The following is a 25313-nucleotide window of genomic DNA, read 5'->3' on the forward strand; positions in this document are numbered from 1 at the left end:
ATTTCTTGCCTTACCCGGCCTTGTGCGTGAACAAAGTGTTAGCGTCTATCCTCTTTCACTGCCAGCTGCTTCCTTGCTTGCGAAAGCAACATTTCCTCCCATTTTTCGCCGACGCTGAGCCTTCTGACCTCTTTGATTTTTTTTTGTTTTGCAGAAGCAGGAAACAGATGCTTATAACTGTTTGTACGAGCATTATCTAGCTTAACCTACACCCCCTCCCTTCACAGCACCTTATCTGTTTGTCTGTAACATCTACCATTGTTTGCAGGCACATTTCATTCTTGTATGCACATTTTAGCTAATACAAAAGCAATTATATATTTCCTTCACATAGCTTTCATTCTTGTTAACTCCACTCTTGGCTGAAACAATTATACACTGGCGTTAGTTCATTGACCTTGCAGAAGCAATTATGGTTGCAGAAGTAACACTGCTTTACCTATATCCTACAGGGGTGACCCTACAACCTTGCATAAAATAATGTGGGGCATGGCGAGGGTAAATAGACAAGATCTTTGATCTGGGATTGCTCATAGGTTTATGGTGAGGGTGAGATTTAAAAGAAACCTAAGGGGCAACTCCTATATACAGAGGGTGGTGTGTGTAAAGAATGAGCTGCCAGAGGAAGTGGTGACTGCTGGTACAATTACAACCTTTAAAAGGTATCTGGATTGGTATATGTTGGGAAGCATTTAGAGGGACGTGGGCCAAGTGCTGGCAAATGGGACTAGATTGATTTAGGATATCTGGTCAGCATGGATGAATTGGACTGAAGGGACTGTTTCTGTGCTGTACATCTGTGATTCTGGCTTGCACTTAATGTTTGTCACATCTGTATGTTCAGGTTCTCCCTAGTGTTGGTGTTAATGCCTTGATGTCTTATTTTGCTCCCCACATTCTGGGGACATTAACCATTTCCTATCTGGTTGTTCTTATCTGGACTGCTATCCGGATCTTCAGATTTCTGGGATTGGTCAATAAACACACCTGGAAGTGACTCTTTTGTCAATCACACAAGCAATAGTTTATTCTTTGATACGGCCGGGTCAGTAGACTGTGATCAGCCCAGAAGGATTAGATTAGACTAGATTCCCAATAGTGTGGAAACAGGCCCTTCAGCCCAACCTGTCCACACTGACACTCCAAAGAGTAACCCACCCAGAACCATTTTCCCTCTGACTAATGCACCTAACACTATGGGCAATTTAGCACAGCCAATTCACCTAACATGCACATCTTTGGACTGTGGGAGGAAACCCACGTAGACACGTGGAGAATGTGCAAACTCCACACAGACGGTCACCCAAGGCTGGAATCGAACCTGGGACCCGGGTGCTGTGAGGCAGAAGTACTAACCACTGAGCCACTGTGCCACCCTAGGCTAAGTCAAAAATGCACAAGGACCTTGCGGGATCTGATTGGTTGTTACTATGTGATCATGCTCAATGTCTGACTCTAAACAATGTATATAAGTTCTATCCAAACTCTGTAAAAGTCGGCAGATTCTTCTGGCACTCTAGGTGTACTCATCAGTGGCCCAGTGGTTAGCACTGCTGCCTCACAGCCCCAGGTTCGATTCCAGCCTTGGGTGGCTGTCTGTATGGAGTTTGCACATTCTCCCCATGTCTGTGTGGGTTTCCTCCCACAATCCAAAGATGTACAGGTTTGGTGAATTGGCCATGCTAAACTGCCCATAATGTTAGGTGCATTAGTTAGAGGGAGATGGGTCTGGGTGGACTACTCTTCAGCGGGTCATTGTGGACTGGTTGGGCTGAAGGGCCCGTTTCCACACTGTTTTTTTCACCAGATTTACATCAGTCTGTGGTTTCTTGTTTGTTCTGAGTCATGAGTATATGCCTGACTGAGTTCTGACTGAGTTAACCAAGCAGAAGCCATTTTGTCCTACCTCCCATGTTAAAGTGGAGATTTGAGGTGGCCCAGGGAATCCTTTGAGAACTCAGACCTGTAAAGCCTCTCTCTTGGTTTGTCCTGGAGATCATACTCTTTTAGAAGCCTGGAATAAAAATCTCTCATCATAAAGTCCCAAAATGCAATTCAATTCAATCCATAGCAGATAAGCACCAAGAGTTAATTTTCTACGGGATCCAACAGCCTCAGCACTAAAATAGTCTCACAAGGGAATGGCTGTGAATGTTATCACTTGGTGTCCTGTTCACACGGATTCACCGATGCTGAGGCAAACGTTCGTAATTGCCTCACAGCATCCTGTTATCACTTGGTGAGCCCAGGTGTCCCTAACTTTAAGTTCTCTCCTCTTTCTGAGCCTTCCTGTCTGTTTATTTTCTAGTGCAGTAAATGTATTCAATAATTCAGCATTACATTTTAGTCTGAATGTTTAAAGAGAAGTTTTAAGGCTCTAGACTTTATCACCCAGATGCCCACACCCTCATTCCTCCCTTTGATTACACCGCGATCACTGAAAGAGAAGGCTAGTCCAAACGAATCCCTTCAAGGTGGTCCAGCCATCAACATCCTGCAGAGCGGTACCACCATCTTCGCAGCTCATCTGGTCATATTTATCATCGCCATTGACCCGTGTGGGTGAGCCATCAGATCGCAAAAGCAGCATCTTCTGGGGCAAAGCTATATCACTAAGGGACCTCATAAGCCTAGCAATTAAATACCTAAGAATACCAATACCGACAAACAGACATAGCTGAATTGATAAGCCAATTGTACCATTAGCCCGATCTGCAGTTTGTCCAACTGGTCCCTTCAGTCATTCTGTCAAGGAATACCTGGATCTCTTCTTGTATCTCAGTAATATTGCCAGTGAGATCGGGAATGCCCATAGTGCATTTATCTTGGACAATCGTGCAGACCTCACCCTCCTGGGCAAGTATATAATCTAAGGCATACCAATTCTGATCCTTCCAACCTCAGGGTACTCTGGATTCCCCAGCCTATCGGGTGTCCTGTATTGTCACCCAGTCCCTTGGGATCCTTCCAGTTGGAGCAAGGTTGGCTGAGACCGATCGATGCATCCTCCTCTGATGGAGGTTCCATCGACTTGTCCACTGCCCAGGACATGGTACTGTTGTGGGAACAAGGGCTCAGATAGTGACCTTATAAGGGACATCTTTGCCATCAAGGAAAAGGAAATTGGTAGCTTTACCTTAGCTGAAGAAATAATAGTCTGGTTTGGTGTATATTAGGGAGAGTTTGTCAAAATAGGTTACTGAAATGTTACAGCAGGGGGTCTAGTCAGGTCTACAAGAGTAAAGGGTCGACGTTTTGCAAGAGGAGTTGCTTGAGCGCTGTAAAAAATGGGCCAAGTGACTCGAGCACTCGCACTGTATGGGAGACAATGGTCCTCAGAATGCTGTTCCCATTGGGATCTCCCTTAGCTTGATTGTACATGGTCTTGGTGACAGTATCAGATTCTGAAAAGAGAAAAGGCCTATAAATGCGCAAGGGAAGGGTTCCATTCCAGGTCCATGTGCCGCATAAGGCCTGCTGTACCCCAGCCAGTGTTACACCAGCTGTTTGTATACACAGACTGGAGGTATTGGAAAGTGATATTTCTCTTCGCAGGGTCGGCAGTAGGAATTCTGATGAAAAGATTGGAATCGGGACTGGGGACGGGGCAAGTAAGTCATCTCCCGATAGAGAGAAGTAACATACTACTGCCTCTGGGGTGAAGAGCATTCTGTGGGCCTGTATAAATAAGTTGTTTGTGGATTGAGGAGTTTCCCCGATCAGGCTTCCCTTTTCTCGAGTCAGCCCGTCCTGCAAAAAGGAATGGAGTTCCTGGCCGCCCTTAAAATATTTACCATACTAACAGGGTTGATCATTTTTATCCTCACCAGGCTTGCGTCTGCAGGTAAAATCAAAAAGACATGTTCGGTAACGACATGGTAACTCCCACTGATTTCTACTGTCCAGATGGACCATCTGGTCTTTCTGATGGAAGAGTCCATTGCAATGATCAATCTTAGGCAGGGAGGAAAGGGTCGTGTGAGGGAGCCGTGGTTTAATAAGGAGTTGGAATCCCTTGTTAAATGGAAGAGGGCGGCCTTTGTAAAGATGAGGCGTGAAGGTTCAATAGGGGCAATTGAGAGTTATAAGGTAGCCCGGAAGGACCTGAAGAGAGAGCTAAGAGCAGCAAGGAGGGGACATGAAAGGTCCTTAGTTGGTAGGATTAGGGAAAACCCTAAGGCTTTCTATAGGTATGTTAGGAATAAAAGAATGACTAGGGAAGGAATAGGTCCAATCAAGGATAGTAATGGGAAGTTGCGTGTGGAGGCTGAATGGATTGGGGAGGCGCTGAATGAATACTTTTCGTCAGTGTTCACTCAGGAACAGGACATTGTTGTCGATATGAATACTGAGGCACGAATAAGTAGAATGGATGGCTTTGAGATATGTAGAGAAGAGGTGTTGGAAATTCTGGCAAGGGTGAAAATAGATAAGTCCCCTGGGCCTGATGGCATTTATCCTAGGATTCTCTGGGAAGCAAGGGAGGAGATTGCAGAGCCATTGGCCTTGATTTTTGTGTCCTCTTTGTCGACAGGAGTAGTGCCAGAGGACTGGAGGCTAGCAAACGTGGTTCCCTTGTTCAAGAAGGGGAGTAGGGATAATCCTAGTAACTATAGGCCAGTGAGTCTCACTTCTGTTGTGGGCAAAGTCTTAGAGAGAATTGTAAGGGATAGGATTTATGCACATCTGGATAAGAATGATGTGATCAAGGATAGTCAGCATGGTTTTGTGAAGGGCAGGTCGTGCCTCACAAACCTTATTGAATTCTTTGAGAAGGTGACTAAGGAGGTAGATGAGGGGAAAGCGGTAGATGTGGTATATATGGATTTTAGTAAGGCGTTTGATAAGGTCCCCCATGGTAGGCTACTGCAGAAAATACAGAGATATGGCATTGAGGGTGAGTTGGAGGTTTGGATTAGGAATTGGCTCTCTGGAAGAAGACAGAGGGTAGTAGTTGATGGCAAAGGTTCATCTTGGAGTGCCGTCACTAGCGGTGTTCCGCAAGGATCTGTTTTGGGACCATTGGTGTTTGTCATTTTTATAAATGACCTGGAGGAAGGGTTAGAAGGTTGGGTGAGCAAGTTTGCGGATGATACGAAAGTCGGAGGAGTTGTAGACAGTGAGGAAGGATATGGCAGGTTACAGCAGGATATAGAGAAGCTGCAGAGCTCGGCAGAAAGGTGGCAAATGGAGTTCAATGTAGCTAAGTGTGAAGTGATTCACTTTGGTAAGAGTAATAAAAAGATGGATTACTGGGCTAATGGTAGACTACTTGGTAGTGTGGAAGAGCAGAGGGATCTTGGTGTCCATGTACACAGATCTCTGAAAGTTGCCACCCAGGTAAATAGTGCAGTGAAGAAGGCATATGGCGTACTGGCTTTTATTGGTAGAGGAATTGAGTTCCGGAGTCCTGAGGTCATGCTGCAGTTGTATAAGACTCTGGTGCGGCCGCATCTGGAATATTGTGTGCAGTTTTGGTCGCCATACTATAGGAAGGATGTGGAGGCACTGGAACGGGTGCAGAGGAAGTTTACCAGGATGTTGCCTGGTATGGTAGGAAAATCCTATGAGGAAAGGCTGAGGCACTTGGGGTTGTTTTCATTGGAGAAAAGAAGGTTTAGGGGTGATTTGATAGAGGTGTACAAGATGATTAGGGGGTTAGATAGGGTTGACAGTGAGAACCTTTTTCCACGTATGGAGTCAGCTATTACAAGGGGGCATAGCTTTAAATAAAGGGGGGTAGATATAGGACTGATGTTAGGGGTAGGTTCTTCACTCAGCGAGTCGTAAGTTCATGGAATGCCCTGCCAGTAGCAGTAGTGGACTCTCCCTCTTTATGGGTATTTAAGCGGGCATTGGATAGGTATATGGAGGATAGTGGGTTAGTGTAGGTTAGGTGGGCTTTGATCGGCGCAACATCGAGGGCTGAAGGGCCTGTACTGCGCTGTATTCTTCTATGTTCTATGTTCTATGTTCATCATGTTCCATACATCAAAGGCGTCTGGTCCGGTGCACTGGACGACATCTCCTCAGCATGGGTGGTGGATAATCTGATTATTCCTGGTCGCATCCATACTTAGTGGCTTTCCCCATCAGGATGTTGTACGTGATCAGAAAGGTGAGGAGATAAGCGATCCCCCACATGTCCCTCCTCTTACTTCAAGTATCTGTAATAAGATTAACATTAGAACAACAGCAAAATTCAAAAACCAAACTGGACAGGTTCCACTCCTTTTGTTGGGATTCCAGTATTCTCTCCTCCTCTTCCCCTCTTTTGATTGGTGTGGTCAATCAATTTACAATGGTGCAGTTGGACCCAAGCTGAGCGCCCAGCGACTTTGACCGCTGTAGGGGTGGGAAGTAAAATCTAGAAGGGGCCATCCCAACGAGGTTGGAGACCTTTGCGAGTCCAGTTCTTGAGAAGCACCAACGAACCAGGCTCTACCTGTGATGAGGCTGAAAGGGAGGGAACATCACTGTAGGCCGCACGCTCCTGGGAGTAAAAGGCACGCATAACACTAGTTAGAGCAAGAACATAACCAATGATTGCTTTGGTCACGTGGTGGAAGTGGACTGAGAAGGGAGCCGAATCGTTCCAAGGGGTACGGAGAGGGTGACCAGAGAGACTCTCAGCTGGAGACAGTCGTGTCTTGCCCGCAGACACGGATTGCATCTGGAATAAAGCCACAGGGATTAGCATAACCAGGACAGGCCAGACTTCACCATTAATTTGACAAGTTTAGTCTTGAGTCTGGTTAAAACATTGAACAAGGCCGGCCGCCTGAGGATGATAAGCACCATGCAGTTGCCGACAAATACAAAGCTGGCAGAGTTCTCCGTTAATATTACCTACAAAGTGTGGTCCATTGTCCGAGCTAATGCACGCAGGTATACTGAAGCGGGGAATTATTTCCTTAAACAAAATCTTCACCACAGTCTCAGCAGTAGCGTTAGGAGGAGGGTAGGCTTCAATCCACTTAGAAAAGACATCAACAATAAGCAAAACATATTTATAGCACTGACATTTCTACAACTCAATGAAGTCCAGTTGAAGTGTCTCCAAGGGACCCTCCAGCAAGGGAATTCTCATAGAGATACTTGAACTAAGAGGTTGGGGATTGCCTACCCACTGACCTTCTTGATCACATACAACATCCTGATCAGGAAAGCCACTGACTGAGTATCGATGCAATCTGGAACGATCTGAGATTATTCTGATGTCATCTGGTGCACCAGACCAGACGCTTTCAATGTGGTGTCGCTTGAGCGATGGCATGAGCTGCCAGAGGAAGTGATGGGTGCTGATGTGATGACAAGTTAATAGGCTCCTGGATGGGCATCTGAATTTGAAGGGTTCAGATGGGTCAAGGCCAAGTGATGGTAAACTGGAGTCATAGAGATGTACAGCACAGAAACAAACCCTTCGGTCCAACTCGTCCTTGCTGACAAGATAGCCAACCCAATTTAGTCCCAGCTGCCAGCATCCGGCCCATATAGGGGCCAAGTGATGGCAAATGTGACTAGATTAATTTAGGAAATCTGGGCAGGTTGGGCCAATGGGTCTGTTTCCGTGCTGTGTGACTCTAATTGTCTTCAGTGAAAGCAGAAGTGTGGTTGTGAAGACTGGACTTCCAGAGCATGTTTTGCCCTGACTGGGAAGCAGAAGAGTTTGACTGAAGTGTATTGGTGTTAATGCCTTGATGTCTCATTTTGCTCCCACCTTCCCGGGGTCGTTAACCATTTTGTGTCTGGTTCTTCCTCAAGAAGCTGCATTGCAGGTTCACCCTGAATTGACACACTTTTATTTTGCTTCACAAAAATCAGACTTGCTCACTCTCAGCAGTATCCCAGTGTTGTGAAAGATATTAACTTTCAGGTGGAGGTATCCAAAATTCAGAGAGATGTCAGTCTTGATGTTTTTGCTTTTCTGCCCCTGTAAGATCCTGAATCAGCACCTGCAGGGGAATTAGTTAGAGCGGAGTGAGAACAGAGGGGAAGGGAGAGTGGGATGGTGCTTTCAATTTTGTAGAACAACAAAAGAAAAGAATATTCCACAAAGTAGAATTGCTTGTTCTGAATTTCTACCCTGCACTGATAGTGATGACTTTTGTAATCTGTTTTTAACAGTGTATTTGAAGATCTGAAGACTGAAGCTTCAAAATCAACAGAGGAAGGGCTTATGCCCGAAACATTGACTTTCCTGCTCCTCTGATGCTGCCTGACCTGTTGTGCTTTTTCAGCGCCACACTTTTCAACACTGACTCTCCAGCGTCTGCAGTCCTCACTTTGACGTCAACGTCTAACAGTCACTCAATCCATCGGGACCGCAACGGTTTTCAACTATGATTCTGTGAGAAGGAGCAAAGCGTTTTGGTTCCTGTTTGAGTACATTTTCAGCATCAGTGGGACTGGATGAGAGACCCTACTGTTACAGTGCAGTGTGTGTGGAGCCTGAAACAGTTATACGGCCTGGAAAGAGGAATTCACGGTGGGGAGGGGCTCCACACGCATTTGTGTGTAACTGAAGCTTCAGCCATGGAGAAACCCGAGGAATCCAGCCCAGTGGAGAAACGGTGGAAGTGGGAAAAGCTTCCGTGTCCCATATGTCCTGGAGGTGCAGTCACACTGGGGAGAGCCCGTTCCCCTGTCCCGTCTGCGGGAAGGGCTTCAGCACTTCCTCCACCCTGCTAACCCACCAGTGGATCCACACTGGGGAGACGCCCTTCAGCTATTCCTCCACCCTGCTGAGACACCAGCGGGTCCACATGGGGGAAGAGGCCCTTCATGTGTCCCGAGTGCGGGAAGAGATTTACCCAGGCCTCCAACCTGCTGACCCACCAGCGGATCCACACAGGAGAAAGGCCCTTCAGCTGCCCCCTGTGCGGGAAGGGCTTCACCAGCTCTACCAATCTCCGGAGGCACCAGCGAGTTCATTTACCATCGCAGGGGGATTGAAGGCGCGATGGCTGAGTGGCAGTATCAACTGGACTATCAACCCAGTTCCGGGGGCTCCCGGGTTTGAATCCCAGTGCAGATGGTGCGATACAGGGTATGGGTTGAAATTGCTGAGTGAGGCAACACTTCCTCTGGGTTAAGGCTGTACCAAGGATCCAATTACAAAGAGACAACTTGGTGGTGACCAAAAGTAAAGAAGTGAGGTGGGTTGGGGGGTGATGGGGTAGCGTGTGCGCTTTGACCGTGAGCTGTTTAAAAAGCTGCTACTTTTTCTCTGCCTTTTTGCTGAGGGGGTTTGAAGCTGTAACAAAGTTGGATCTCAATAAAAGTTACCTGAATTTACCCCCTGGCTCAACTCTCATTGAAAGCTTTGAGCTCCGAGAATACTTGGGTGAGAGCCAAGATATGCAATATCTCCATGTATAATAATGAAGTAGCTCATTTATTCTGAAATTATTTCAATTAGTTGGTCAATTGCCAAATAATAGCTGCATAACTGTTGTCAATATTGATACCCAGGAAAGCTATTTTGTTTAGTATATTTCCTTTGTAAAGATCTTATCTAAATTATAAAATGAATGTATTTTCATCTGAAATAAAATTTGCAGTGTTTTATTAAATGGTGAAAGTAACTTTGCACTTAATTGCTCCGTTTGGGATTAAACATTATGACTTAAATTATGAAAGATCACTTTTATCTATGGTGAGTCTATTAACAAACAAATGTTGCCATTTGCTCTCAAGTTAGCTCAGATTCAATTTGAAATTCTTGAATGAGTTGAATAAGGGGTAAAAAATAAATATTTATTGCACTTTTCTGAAATTCTCTGCACTGCCATTGTATTTGGTTAAATAAATTATGTATCTCTCTTCGTAACTTTGATATCACCACAAATCTTAGGAACCCCATCCAGGACAAACATAAGTAGAAAGTAGGAGACAACAGCTTCGCTTCACTTGGAGGTCACCACTGATGTTCCCTAGCCAGGTAATGAAACGTCTGGATATCAAACCTACAGCTCAGTGAGCAAACCTACACCCTAAACATTCTACTTTGCTGAAAGACTGCACAATCTGCAGGCAGTCAATACATGTAATATATTGTAAATTCCACTTTGAAAATAGATAATAGGTCCACTACTTTTTGGATGTGAGCATAAGTGGAATAGTAAGCAAGTTTGCTGATGACACCAAAATTGGAGGTGTAGTGGACAGCGAAGGAGGTTACCTCAGATTACAATGGGATCTTGATCAGATGGGCCAATGGGCTGAGAAGTGGCAAATGGAATTTAATTTAGATAAATGTGAGGTGCTGCATTTTGGGAAAGCAAATCTTAGCAGGACTTATACACTTAATGGTAAGGTCCTAGGGGGTGTTGCTGAACAAAGAGACCTTGGAGTGCAAGTTCATAGCTCCTTGAAAGTGGAGTTGCAGGTTGACAGGATAGTGAAGATGGTGTTTTGTATGCTTTCCTTTATTGGTCAGAATATTGAGTACAGGAGTTGGGAGGTCATGTTACTGCTGTACAGTTGGAATAGTACAATTCTGGTTTCCTTCCTATCAGAAAGATGTTGTGAAACTTAAGGGTTCAGAAAAGATTTACAAGGATGTTGCCAAGACTGGAAGATTTGAGCTATAGGGAGAGACAGAACAGGCTGGGGCTGTTTTCCCTGGAGCGTCAGAGGCTGAGGGGTACCCTTATAGAGGTTTATAAAATCATGAGGGGCATGGATAGGATAGATAGAAAAAGTCTTTTCCCTGGGGTGGGAAAGTCCAGAACTAGAGGGCATAGGTTTACAGTGAGAGGGGAAAGATATGAAAGAGACCTAAGAGGCAACCTTTTCACTTAGAGGGTGGTACGTGTATGGAATGAGCTGCCAGAGGAAGTGGTGGAGGCTGGTACAATTACAACATTTAAAAGGCAACTGGAGGGATATGGGCCCCGAGCTGGCAGGTGGGACTAGATTGGGTTGGGATATTGCGCATAGGGATGTGCAGGGTAGGTGCATTAGTCAGGGGTAAATGTTAAGCAATAGGGGTAGGGGAATTGTGTGGGTGGGTTTACCCTTCGGAGGATCGGTGTGTAGTCTTTGGGCTGAGTAGCCTGTTCCCACACTGTGGGGAGTCTCTGAACGGGAAGGGATTTTTGTAAACTGTGCAAGGTAACGCAGGCGTAGTGCGGGGGCCTGCTGTTGGCCTTGCTCCGCCCCTTGCTCCTCCCCCTGTTGTTGAGCTGTCTAACAAACAGCTACTCTTTCTCTGCCTTTTTGCTGGGGGGATCTGAAGCTGTAACAATGTTGGGACGTAATAAAGGTAACCTGAACGTTCTGCCGGATTCAGGCTCTCATTGAAAGCTGAGAGCTCCAAGCGGTTTTTGTTTTAAAGCTGCTCATTTCTTGCAGCCTCCTGCACTAAGTTTCCAATGTTGTGTATCAGATGGAGCAGTGACTGAGTAGCTGGTTTCGTTAGAGAGAATGGCCAATTCACCGAGAGAGAGAATTGGGACCAGCGTTGAACAGATCATGACTGGATATGGATCTACCTGCATCTAGGTGGATGGGCTGAGACTTTTTCACTGGCACATAGGAGGTGGAGAGGTGACCTTATCAGGGTTTACAAAATCATGAGGGGAGAGATGAGGTGAACGACGGGTATCCTTCCCCTAGGGTTGGGGTTTCAAGATTAGGGAGCAAATTTTGATGGTGACAGGAGAAAGAGATTTTAAAAAGACTTGAAGGCCACAATTTTTTTTATACAGAGTGGTTAACATGCAGACTAAATGTCTAGAGGAAGTGGTGGATGCAGGTACAGTAACAACGTTTAAAAGACATTTGGATAAGTTCATGAATAGGAAAGGATTGGAGGGATATGGGCCAAAATACTGGCAGGTGGGACTGGTTTAGTTTGAGAACATAGTCAGCATGGACTAGTTGGACTGAAGGGTCTGTTTCTGTGCCGTATGGCTCTGTAACTCGGTTCTATACTGGTCTTAAAACCATTTTCTTGCCTTCCCCATAAACATTCACATAAAAATCAGATGAACTCAGCCTTGAATATATTCAATGACCCCCTAACTGTAGGAAGACATTCCCGCTTCCGATCAGAATTCCTCTTGCTAATACACCACTTGCCTTGCTCAGTACCTGCTGCACCTGTCTGACAACTGGCACAGAAGGACACTAATACCCCTCTGAACATCCACACATCATTCCTGATGAAGGGCTCATGCCCAAAACTTCGACTGTCCTACTGCTGCTTGACCTGCTGTGCTTTGCCAATTGTGGTCTTCTCTACATCGGGAAAACAGAGTGTAAACTCGGGGAACGGTTTGCTGAGCATCGCAGAGGCTGAGCGGACTTCCCAGTCTCCACCCATTTCAATGCCCCTTCCCACTCCCCTTCTGACATGACTATCTTTGGCTTCCTCCATTACCACAACAAACCAAACCACAAATTGGAGGAACAAAACCTCATCTTCTGTCTGAGCAGTCAACAGCCTGGAGGACTCAACACTGAGTTCTCCAATTTCAAATAATCTCCCATCCCATCCCCCAACTCACTTCCCAGCCCCTTCCACTCTTCCCTGCCAACTAGATTCCTTCCTCCCATTCACCAACCAGGTCGTACCAGGTTATGGGGATAAGGCAGCAACAGGATACTGATTGAGGATGATCAGCCATTATCACAATGAATGGTGGTGCTGGTTCGAAGGGCAGAATAGCCTACTCCTGCACCTATTGTCTATTGTACCCTCTACCTGTCTCCACCTATCCACACTTCAATACCCTGCCCCAGCACACCCTTGTTCTACAGCTCTCCCTATACCCACCCCCCAGTCCTGAACAAGAATTACACCAGATACCTCGACTTCTCCACCTCCTAATACTGCCTGGCTTGCTACATTCTTTCAGTCTCCTGCCTGTCTATTTTGCCAATTGAGAACAAAGGCCTGGACTAACTTTTCCAGAGTCTGTCCCCTCGCTGGATTCACTCCCATTCCTTTCAGTTGCTCCAAGTCAACAACTGAACCTCAGAATGAAGTGTAAATGGAAATGGGGGTGAGAAAAGAGAGTGCCGTACTCTCAGATGTTGGACAGAGGAAAGGAGTTGCAGTCTGAGGTCAAGCTCAATCTTCATTCAGAGAGAGGAGAAGCAGGAGCTTCAGAACCTCATGGTCCAGCTTCCACATTCACCAATAGGGGAGCTCCGAATGGCAGGAGGACAATTCTCCCTCCGGTCCTCCAGTGCTCCTTATTTGTCCATCAAACGTAGGACTCACCCCTATTCTGCTGACAGCGAGGAACACGCCCAATGTTTTGGTGACACTGGCAAACATGTGCCTGCTTGTTGACACTGAGGAGTGTACACAATATGCACTGTAGCAATGCTGGTGTTATTGACAGAACTTAAGTGTCCAAATTCCTATGGGAGAACAAAAAGGGGAGAGCCATTTTTTTCCATGTGGCTCAATATTTGATTGCTTTTGCATTTGTCTGGCTGCTCAATGTTTTTATGTCTTTTCTTCAATATGCTCTGTAGGAATGCTGGTGTTATTGACAGATTTTAAGTTTCCAAATGCCTATAGGCTAACAAAAAGGGTACAGCCATAATTTTTTTCTCCCCCATGTGGCTCGATATTTGATTGCTTTTGCATTTGTGTGGCTGCTCAATGTTTAAGTCTTTTCCTCAGTGTTGGGGTGAGATTCACAACTAGAAGGCATAGGTTTAGGGTGAGACCACAAAGATACCTGAGGGGCAACGTTTCCACGCAGAGGGTGGTGCGTATATGGAATGAGCTGCCAGAGGAAGTAGTGGAAGCTGATATAATTACAGCATTTAAAAGTTATCTGGTTGGGTATATGAATAGTAAGGGTTTAGAGGGATATGAGTCAAGTGCTGGCAAAGGGGACTAGATTAAGTTAGGATATCTGGTTGACATGGACAAGTTGGACCGAATGGGTCTGTTTCTGTGCTGTACATCGCTATGACTCTAAATAATAAAAAGTCTACTTTTCCAAATAACAAACTATATCCATGTTAACAAGGCTTAGTGCACCACATACGTTACTAACCATTCTCAACAAGTCCTGCCCCTTCAATGACTGAGGAACATAGACATGCTGGTGCATAATCTCCTTCACTAGTATTTACACACTACCCTCAGCAATTGCACAAGTAACAGCAAAGAGTAAACAGCACAAGGATTAAACAAACAGTGAGGGGGTAAACAGCACAAGGATTAAACAAACAGTGAGGAGGTAAACAGCACAAGGATTAAACAAACAGTGAAGGCAAACAGCACAAGGATTAAACAAACAGTGAAGGGGGTAAACATCACAAGGATTAAACAAACAGTGAGGGGGTAAACAGCACAAGCCCCAGTAAAAGCAGATGGAAAGTGAGTGTATAATGTCACTATGACAGGACAGGCCCCACATTCCTTCCCCTCCGTCCCCCCCCCAACCTGCCTCACCTTTCACCTCCCGGGCCCAGTACCTTCCAGGTGGCTCCAGAGTTGACACAGGGGCCGCCCCACGACCAGTAGAACTCCACCACCCAGGCGGCCGACGGGTTCCCAAACAGGCCCTTAACCCCATCCGCCTCCAGAATGGTCACCGGCTCCTGCCTGCTGTACAGCCGGGCGGTGTGGCCGTGACACAGCAGCTGCACCAGGAAGGCGGCGGTGCCCAGTGACGGGTGTCTGCCCCGGGCCGCACGGCGCCATTTTCCTAACGGCCGCCCCTTCCCCGCTCGAGCGACTTCTCCTCCCAACCGCCTTCACCCCCGCGTGACGTCAGCTCAGGGGGATGGGCGGGGCCGGGGGAGCCTCACCGTCACCAAGTAACAGCCACCTCGCGCTACAACTGCTCATTCACAAAAACAAACTCTCCTGTCTCGCTCTGCAGCTGCAGGGGGGACACTGCCACGTTTCGAGGAGCCCTGTCTACATTGGGAAAGCTCACGGCTCAATTTAAACAGATATCCCGACATATAACGGAACGTCGTCATACCTAAAGGGGGCAACCTGTATTTTAAAGTGACGTGGACATTTTAACGGCCTATTTTTGCAAATAAACAGATTTAAATAGACAAGATTATATTTCAAAAGGGATGTGGGCACATTCAAAGGGATATCTTAATATGTAAAGTGACGCAGTTATATCTAAGTGAATCTACATTTCGAAGAAACGTTGCCCTACTTTTAAGCAGAAGTACCCCTTTAAGAGACATACTGATATCTAAAGGGGTAAATATACATTATCGAGGAGCACGATTGCGCTGAGAGGAACATAACACATTTAAAGGGTGAGCTACATGTAAAGGGGCATTTTTATATTTAAAAAGATACATTGAAATCTGAAGAGATTTGTTCATAAGTAGAAGTACATGGTAACATTAAGGAAGCATGACCGTATTGGAAATAGTGCAGCCATTTTTAAAAAGGGGGCTGTAGTGGCCGTGAGATGGTTTAATTTTTAAGAAAATAAGCAAGTTATTACGATTTGGAATGGTCTTGAATGGGTGATGGAACCAGTAACCATGGAGAAAGTTAAAATTCACACAACACCAGGTTATAATCCAACAGGTTTATTTGGAAGCACTAGCTTTCGAAGCGCCGCTCCTTCATCTGGTGGTTGTGGAGAATGAGATCACGATCACGGAGTTTATAGCCAATGGAGTCCAGTGGCATGGAGATGTGATACATCCAAACAATTTTAGATTAAATCTTTCACCTTTTGAATGGGTTTCGAAAGGTATGTTAATCCCAGAATTTGATTTTAATTACCTTCTCACGAATATCATTCAAATGCAGAGCTTTTCTAACAATAGGTGTGAATCCTGTCTGCGTCCGAATGTTGAGGCAGACTGACATTTTTCTTAGAGAAAAATTTTGCATTTAGACTTCATTTTTGAGGAAGTAATTTACAGATTAGGGTGTAGAGGTTAGGGTGGATTGGCTGTGCTGAAGTACCCATAGCGACCAGGGATGTGCAATTTAGGATAGATTGTCCATGGGAAATACGGAGAAAGGGGATGGATATGGATGAGATACTCTTCGGAGGGCCAGAGTAAAATAGATGGGCTGAATGGCCTGCTTCCACATTGTTGGGATTCTATGACTTCCCCCGACAAAGGAGCATTTTATCTGCATCTATCCTGTCAAGCCCCTTTCAGAATTCTAATGGTTTCAATGAGCAGCTTTAAAACAAAAACCCCTTGGCGCTCAAAGCTTTCAATGAGAGTCTGAGCCCGGCAGTAAGTTCAGGTAACCTTTATTGCACCCAACTTTGTTACAACTTCAGATCTCCTCAGCAAAAAGGCAGAGATAAAGTTGCTTTTTGAACAGCTCAAAATCAAAGCGCACACATTTCGCCCCACCACTTTCTTTACTATTGATCAGCACTGAGATGTCCCTTTCTAATTGGGTCCTTGGTACAGCCTTAACCCGGAGGAAGTGTTGCCTCACTCGGCAATTTCAACCTGTACCCTGTATAGCGCCATCTGCTGCAGCGGAATTCAAACCCGGGAACACCAAGAACTGGGTCGATAGTCCAGTCGATAATGGCACTCAGCCGTTGCTCCTTCAAACACCCTGCGATGGTTTGTGAATGCGCTGGTGCCTCTGGAGGTGGGAGGAGCGGGTGAAGTCCTTCCTGCACTCGGGGCAGCTGAACGGCCTCTCCCCCGTGTGGACCCTCCAGTGGGTCAGCAGGGCGGAGGAATTGCTGAAAGCCTTCCTGCACTCAGGGCAGCTGAAGGGCCTCTCCCCCGTGTGAATCCGCTGGTGCTTCAGTAGGTTTGAGGAATTGCTGAAGGTCTTCCTGCACTCGGGACAGCTGAAAGGCCTCTCCCCAGTGTGGACCCGCCGGTGCCTCAGCAGGTTGGGGGAATTGCTGAAGGCCTTCCCACATTCGGGGCAGCTGAAGGGCCTCTCCCCAGTGTGGATCCGCTGGTGGGTCAGCAGAGAAGAGGAATTGTTGAAGGTCTTCCCGCACTAGGGGCAGCTGAAGGGCCTCTCCCCACTGTGGATCCGCTGGTGGGTCAATAGGGAAGAGGAATCGCTGAAAGCCTTCCCACAATCTGGGCAGCTGAAGGGCCTCTCCCCAGTGTGGACCTGCTGGTGCCTCAGCAGGTTGGGGGAATTACTGAAGGCCTTCCCACACTCGGGGCAGCTGAAGGGTCTCTCCCCTGTGTGGGACCGCCGGTGGGTCAGCAGGTTGGAGGCCTGGGTAAATCTCTTCCCACACTCAGGGCAGGAGAACGGCCTCTCCCCTGCGTGGACCCGGAGGTGCCTCAGCAGGTGAGAGGCCTGGGTAAATCTCCTTCCGCAGTTGGGGCAGCTGAAGGGCCTTTCCCCCGAGTGGGACCGCTGGTGCCTCAGCAGGTCGGAACAATTACTGAAGGCCTTCCCGCACTCTGGGCAGGGGAATGGCCTCTCCCCGGTGTGGGTCCGCTGGTGCCTCAGCAGGGCGGAGGTCTGGGCAAAGCCCATCCCACATTCAGGGCAGGAGAATGGCCTGTCCCCTGTGTGGATGTGCTGATGAATCTGCAGGGCAGACGGGAAATGGAAGCTATTCCCGCCATCACTGCACTTCCACCGTTTCTCCACGGGGCGGGATTCCTCGGGTTTCTCCATGGCCGAAGCTTCAGCTGCACACAAATATGTTTCCAGCCCCTCCCTGCTGTCAATTCCTGCTGCTACATGCCCCACACTCAATGCGCTGCAACAATAGGGTCTCTCATCCAGTCCCACTGATGCTGAAAACGTACTCAAACAGGAACCAAAACGCTTTGCTCCTTCTCACAGACTCATAGTTGAAAATTCTTTCCGGTCCCGATGGATTGAGTCATTGACGTCAATGTGAGGACTGCAGACGCTGGAGAATCAGTGTTGAAATGTGTGGTACTGGAAATGGCCAACAGGTCAGGCAGCATCCGAATAGCAGGAGAGTCAACGTTTCGGACATAAGAACTTCATGCGTTGATTTTGAAACTTCTATCTTCAAATCTTCAAATACACTGTTTAAAAAGAGATCGCAAAAGTCATCACTGTCAGTGCAGGGTAGAATTCAGAACAAGCAATTCTACCTTCTGTGGAATATTCTTGTTTCTCCACAAAATTGAAAGCACCATCCCACTCTCTCTCCCCCTCTGTTCTCACTCCAATCTAACTAATTCTCCTGAAGGTGCTGATTCAGGATCTTACAGGGGCAGATGAGCAAAAAACATCAAGACTGACATCTCTCTGAATTTTGGATAATTCCACCTGAAAGTTAATATCTTTCACAACACTGGGATATTGCTAAGAGTGAGCAGGTCTGCTTTTGGGAAGCAAAAAAAAGTGTCAATTCAGGGTGAACCTGCAATGCAGCTTTTTGAGGAAGAACCAGACACAAAATGGTTAACGACCCCAGGAAGGTGGAAGCAAAATGAGACGTCAAGGCATTAATACCGATACACTTCAGTCAAACTCTTCTGATTCCAGTCAGGGCAAAACATCCTCTGAAAGTCCAGTCATCACAGCCACACTTCTGCTTTCACTGAAGACGATTAGAGTCACAGCACAGAAACAGACCCTTGGGTCCAACCTGTCCGAGCTGACCAGATTTCTTAAATTAATCTAGTCACATTTGTTTTCACGTGGCCCCTATACCGGCTGGGTGCTGGGACTAAATTGGGTTGGCTATCTGGTCGGCAAGGACGAGTTAGATCGAAGGGTCTGTTTCCGTGCTGTACATCTCTATGATTTGCCACCACTTGGCCCCTCTCCATGTAAGGCACCTTCTCAAGAGAACTTAAAGTTTTATAACAAAAAGTGACATTTTAGCCCAGCTCTGCAAATATAATTCTGCAAACATACACAAACAAGTCCACGGGAGTGAATGTGTGTGTGTGCACGCACATGAGAGAGAGAAAATGTCTATTTCCATCCTGTATATCTCTGTCTATTTCTGTTGGTGTAAATATTGTTGTAAATCATAGCTGGGTTCTCATAGATAGATGTAAGAGAGAGAGAATTCCTCAAAAATGACAGTCTCAGAATCCTGGGAGACCCCCATTTCTGGTTTACTTCCGAATGAACAAACATTAAACACGAGCAACTATTTGTTTCAAATTTGGTTTCATTTTTCTTGTGTGATTCCCTGCTATGATTACACTGTGTGTCTGGACGGTTGACAGGCTGGGAGATTGTGGGTTGGGGCTTGATTGGCTGAATGCTTTATTGTTCCGGAAGGTGACAAAAAAAAGTGGGGGGCGGGGTGCAAAGCTTCAGCAGAAATCCAGCAGAGCTGACAACAGACCGACATCTTACTCTGTAGGAACAGGGAGATCAACAGAGGACAGAGAAATCAGGACCTGAAATCCGAGCTGACACCAGACTACCCTGTGATCAGTGCTTTGATTAGCAGCACCAACCTTATACCTTTACCTCGCTTCCCATATGACCAAACCCTCGATATTTAGGATTCAATCCTTGTCATCCTGAAGCCATGTCTCTGTAAGGAGTCTCAGATCATAATTATTCTCTTCAATGTGTGCAGTCAACTCATTCACTTCTGTTACAATGCAGCACACATTCAGATACCATTTCTGGTTTCAGTTTTTGTGATCTTTAGAATCCAGTTTTGATTGCTGGTATATTTACTCTCCTTGTCCCTTTCTATCATTCTCTGAAGTTCATTTCCCACTTCACGACGTTGCTCATTGGCCTTGGTTTGGATTGTTCATGCTAAATTGCCCAGAAAGTCGAAGTTAGGTGGGTTAGCCATGGGAGATGCAGGTTTGTAGTTTCATAGTAATAGAAGCAGGAGTAGGCCATTTGGCCCATCTAGCCTGCTGCACCATTCATTAAGATCATGGCTGATCTATCCATTGTCTCAGCTCCTCCTCCCTGCATTGTCCCAACTACCCTTAATTCCCCTACCATGCAAAAACCACCTCCAACTGTGTCTTGAATATACTTAATGAAGCTGCCTCTACTGATTCCTTGGGCAGAGAACTCCACAGATTCACTATTCTCCAGGAAAAACAGTTCTTCTTCATCTCTGTCCTGAATCTACTCCTCCTAATCTTGAGGCCTGGTTTCATTCACCAGCAGAAATGACTCAATAGGTAGAGCTTCATCCCCACAGTGCAATGAATTCCCACTTTCCACCAAAATCCCGGATGTACTCACTCACTCAGTTGCTGTCTCACAAATGCAGGATTTCATTGTTACTTCTTCTGCTCCCATTAAGGGCAAAACATCTTTGAAAGCTGCTCTGAAACTCCAGCCTCCATAATCACACTTCTGCTTTCACCGAAGGAGATTAGAGTCATACAGCACGGAAACAGACCCCTTGGTCCAACTCGTCTGGCCAAACAGATATCCTAAATTAATCTAGTCCAATTTGCCTGCATGTGGCCCACATCTCTCTAAACCCTTCCTATTCATGTACCCATTCAGATGCCTTTAAAAATTCCGACTCATCTCAAACGTATGCCTTCTAGTTTTGGACTCTCCTACCTTGGGGAAAAGACCTTGGATATTCACCCTATCCATGCCCCTTATGAACGTCTATAAGGTCACCCCTCAGCCTCCAATGCTCTCGGGAAAATATCCCCAGCCATTTGAGTCTCTACCTGTCACTCAAACAGCAGACTTGTAAATCTTTTCCGACCCCTTTCAAAGTTTCACAATGTCTTTCCTATAAAAAGGGAGACCAGAAATGAATACAGTCTTCCAAACGTGGACTAACCAATGTCTTACACAGCCACAACACGACCTCCCAACTCCTATATTCAATGCACTGACCAATAAAGGAAAGCATACCAAATGCCTTCTTCACTATCCTTTCTACCGGTGACTCTGCTTTCAAGGAACTATGAACCTGCACTCGAAGGTCTCTTTGTTCTGCAATATCCCCCTTTACCATGTCAATCCTGCCTGGATTGCTTAACCAAAATGCAAACCACACACTTCTCGGATTTAAACTCCATCTACCACACTTTGGCCAATCAGCCCACCTGATCAGTTCTAATTTATAGTGAACTCTCTTTCCTTGCTTATTCCTTAGAAGTTGAAAATCTCTATCCCACACACTCTCCCTCCATTCTCAGTTTGCTGAACCTAATCCCTGCTGTAACTCATCCTGAAGGATGCAGTTGACGCTGGTTAATAGGCCGACAAGCAGGGGTGTCCGAACTGAAACGTAATGAATACCGAATGGCCTGGAAAGAGTGGAAGTTGGGAAGATGTCTCCATTGACTGGAGAGAGTAGGACTAGTGGGCACAGCCTCAGTGTAAAGGGAAGACCTTTTAGAATTGAGGTAAGGAGAAACTTCTTCAGCTAGAAAGCGGTGAATCTATGGGATTCACTGCCACAGAAGGCTGTGGTGGAGGCCAGGTCACTGAGGATATTTAAGACTGACATGAAGACGTTCTTGAGCATCAAGCTGATGGAGGGTTATGGAGACAAAATGGGAGAATGTGGTTGAGAAACCTATCAGCCATGATCGAATGGCAGAGCTGACCTTGAATGGCCAATTTCTGCTCCGATGAATTATGTTCTCCTGCCGTCCTGGACAGAGTGGGCGAGAATTGGAAGCAGGAGTAGGCCATCTGTTTGTTCAAGCCTGCACCAGCATTCAACGAATCATAACTGGATATGAATCTACCGACATCTCGGTCCAACCTAGAGGGCATCGGTTTTGGGTGATACGGAAAAGATATATTTCAGACTGAAGAGACAACCCATTCACACGGAGGGTGGTGTGTATATGGAATGGGCTGCTGGAGGAAGTGGTGGAGGCTGGTACAATTACAACATTTAAAAGGCATCTGGATGGGGACATGATTAAGGAGGATTTTGAAGGATGTGGATCAAATACTGGCGAATGGGTCATTAGATTAAGTCCGGATATCTGAACAGCCTGGACTGAAGGGTTTGGTTCCGTGCTCTGCAACTCCGTGACTCTATTACTACGTAGTCGGAACCAATTTCACAACACCCGAAATAATCTATTCACCCCTTATAGCCTGTCCTGAGCTGTGGCCTAACTACACATATTTCAGTGCAAGTTTCAGAAAGATTCCATCAGCTCTTTTAAAAACTTGAACATGCTTTCAGACTTTAACAATGTTTGTGAATATATCATTTTTGCTATTCTTAAAAGATCAGCTATTTCTCTCCCCTTCCCCCCACACTGCAACCTCCTCCATCCCCCCACCAGTCTCCCACGTAGAGTTAGCACCATCCATCTCCCTCATCTTCAAAAGGGCTTGAAACAGTGAGCAAAGAGGGCTTGAGGCACAAGAAAGGATGGAGGCTTTGGCAGTGAGAAGTGAGAGAGAGAATGGACAGGGTGGCAGAGGGTGAGGGCAGGGAATACAGGGGAGAATACAGAGAATGGGGGAGGGAGCAGAGGGTTGGGGGGAGAGTTATTCAGCACAGGAACAGACCCTTCAGTCCAACTAGCCCATGCTGACTATGTTCTCAAACTAAACTAGCCCCACCTGCCAGTGTTTGGCCCATATCCCTCCAAACCTTTCCTAGTCACGTACTTATCCAAATGTCTTTTAAACAGTGTAACTGTACCTGCATCCACCACTTCCTCTAGACATTCATTCCACACACAAACCACTCTGTGTAAAAAGAAAAATAGAGTCCCTCATGTCTCTTTTGAATCTTTCTCCTCTCACCTTCAAAGGTCGCACCCTAATCTTGAAACCGCCACCGAGGGAAATGACACCCACCATTAACGTCATCCATATCCTTCATGATTTTATCAACCTCAATAAGGTCCCCTCTCAACCTCCCATGGTCAAGTGAAAAAGTCCCAGTCTCTCCACCTAGATGTAGGCAGATTCATATCCTGTTATGATGTGTTCAATACTGGTGCAGGCTCAAAAGACCAAATAGCCTACCCCTGCTCCCATTTTTCTCTGTGTCCAGGACAGCAAGCGACTGAAGACAGAGGAGCAGTAATTATGCCATTCAGCCCATCAGGTCTGTTCATACCATTCAATCGTGTTTAATAAGTTTCTCAACCCCATTCTCCCACTTTCTTCCCGTAGCCCTCGATCCCCTTGATACTCAAGGACCTATCTGTCTCAGTCTTAAATATCCTCAGTGACCTGGCCTCTGCAGCCTTCTGCGGCATTAAATTCCATAGATTCACCGCTCTCTGGCTGAAGTACTTTCTCCTTATCTCTGTTCTAAAAGGCTTTCCCTTTACCCTTAGGCTGTGTCCTCAGGTCCTATTCCCTCCTATCAATGGAAACAGCTTTCCAATATCCACTGTGTCCAATTGGATGTCACTTGAGTGTGAGCCTGTTAATCAGCATGAACCAGACCAGACCATTCAGGAGGAGGTACAGCAAAGTGAAAATAGTGAAAATGGCGGCAGAGTGTTTGGAACTGAGGTGAGGTGGAGGAAAGGGAAATGAGGAGACTGTTGAAGTCCACATTGATGCCCTGGGGTTGAAGTGTTCTGAGGCGGAAGATGAGCCATTTTTCCTCCAAGCGTCCGGGGGTGGGAGGGGGGAGTTGAAACGTTGGGCCACAGGGCGGTGTAGTTGATGGGTGCAGGTGTCCCAGAGATGTCCCCAAAAGCACTCTGCTAGGAGGCATCCAGTCTCCCCAATGTAGAGAAGACTGCATCGGGAGCAACGGATACAATAAATGATATTGGTGGATATGCAGGTAAAACTTTGATGGATGTGGAAGGCTCCTTTAGGGCCTTGGATGAAGGTGAGGGTGCAGGTTTTTCAATTCCTGCAGTGACAGGGGAAGGTGCCAGGATGGGAGGGTGGGTTGTAGGGGGGCGTGGACCTGACCAGGTAGTCACAGAGAGAACGGTCTTTGTCCTTGTTACGGTTAGAGGTGTGGGGTCTGAGGGCAGAGGTGCAGGATGTGGACGAGATGCATTGGAGGGCATCTTTAACCATGTGGGAAGGGAAATTGTGGTTTCTAAGAACGAGGCCATCTGGTGTGTTCTGTGGTGGAAATAGTCCTTCTGGGAGCAGATACGGCAGAGGAATTGGGAATACAGGATGGCATTTTTGCAGGAGGTAGAGTGGGAAGAGGTGTAATCCAGGTAGCTGTGGGAGTCGGTGGGTTTGTAAAAAATGTCGGTGTCAAGTCAGTCGTCATTAATGGAGATGGAGAGGTCCAGGAAGGGGAGGAAGGTGTCAGAGATCATCCAGGTAAATTTAAGGTCAGGGTGGAATGTTCGTGAAGTTGATGAATTGCTCAACTTCCTCGCGGGAGCACGAGGTGGCGCCAATGCAGTCAATGTAATCCTGATGCCTTTTAAATGTTGTAATTGTACCAGCCATCACCACTTCCTCTGGCAGCTCATTCTTTGCACGCACCCTCACCCTAAAACTATGACCCATCCAGGGAAAAGACCTGGTCTATTTACCCTATCATGCCCCTCCTGATTTTATAAAAGTTGGTAGGGTCACCCCTCAGCCTCTGGCGCTCGAGAGAAAACAGCCCCAGCCTATTCAGCTCAAACCCTGACAACATCCTTGTCAATCTTTTCCGAACCCTTTCAAGTTTCACAACATCCTTCCTCTAGCAGAGAGACCAGAACTGCACACAACATTCCAAAAGTGGCCTAACCAATGTCTGGTGCAGCTACAACATAACTTCCCAAGTCTTATAATTAGAGGATTGGGAAAGTTTTCAAAACCCACAAAAAAGAATGGAGAGACAAATACATCTTTTGAGGGTCAGCTTGGAACATCAGGGCGGGGGGATGGGAATGAGGGAAGGAAGCTGACTGTGCTGGAGCCAAGGCGTAGGAAGAACAGAGCATGCAAAACCGGCTTGAAGCTGCAATGAGGAAAATTGCATGTGCTGTACTTACACCTGTTGCAGTTAGTGGTGGGAATCGGGTTCATTTTAAAGATCAAAACAGAAAACTATCTACCCCTCCGCCTTCCCAACATCGATTCTTCAGTTCCTCCTCACCCGGATAATTAAGACACATACCGGAGTTTGCGGAGTCTACTCCCTCCCTGGATTCACTCCGGTTGCTACAAGTGAACAATTTCCCCTCCTTCCATCTCTGTCTCCCTCCCAGGATGAAGAGTTGTCCAGAGAGGGGGAGATTCACTTTGACAGGTCAATTTCCGCGTTGTGACGTCAATAAAGGAACCAGGGGCGGGGCGAGGAAAAGTGACGGCAAAGGGGGCAGGGCAAGACCGACAGCGGGCCCCCGCGCTGCGGCTGGAGTGGCGGAGAACACACTTTCCAAACCCCCCTCTCTCCAGTGTGGAAGCAGGCCACTCGTACTCACCGACCCTCTCACGGTCACCCACCCACACCCATTGCTATACATTTAACCCTGAGTAATCCACCCTAACC

General features: G+C 46.6%; 2 protein-coding genes across 3 annotated transcripts in view; both read right to left on the reverse strand.

Annotated features, from left to right (window-relative positions):
- Positions 1-14986, reverse strand: part of LOC140460514 (uncharacterized) — a 44684-nt gene extending 29698 nt beyond the window's left edge. Inside the window, exons 1-2 of one of the 2 annotated variants that reach the window (XR_011954143.1) lie at positions 14429-14986; positions 7780-7955 (exon numbers count right to left, since the gene is read on the reverse strand). The gene's annotated coding sequence lies outside the window, so the exon portion shown is untranslated. Of the gene's footprint in view, positions 1-7779; positions 7956-14428 lie in introns of those variants that run through there. The other variant, XM_072555097.1, reaches the window with a different exon arrangement.
- Positions 14987-16213: 1227 nt separating this feature from the next.
- The window catches only part of LOC140460101 (uncharacterized), a 101120-nt gene continuing 92020 nt past the window's right edge, over positions 16214-25313 (reverse strand). Inside the window, 1 exon segment of the mRNA XM_072554501.1 lies at positions 16214-17754. Coding sequence (XP_072410602.1) covers positions 16541-17754 — 1214 coding nt within the window. The 3' untranslated portion in view covers positions 16214-16540.

The sequence above is a fragment of the Chiloscyllium punctatum genome, chromosome 36, assembly GCF_047496795.1.
Source record: "Chiloscyllium punctatum isolate Juve2018m chromosome 36, sChiPun1.3, whole genome shotgun sequence".
In the NCBI taxonomy this organism is placed as follows: domain Eukaryota; kingdom Metazoa; phylum Chordata; class Chondrichthyes; order Orectolobiformes; family Hemiscylliidae; genus Chiloscyllium; species Chiloscyllium punctatum.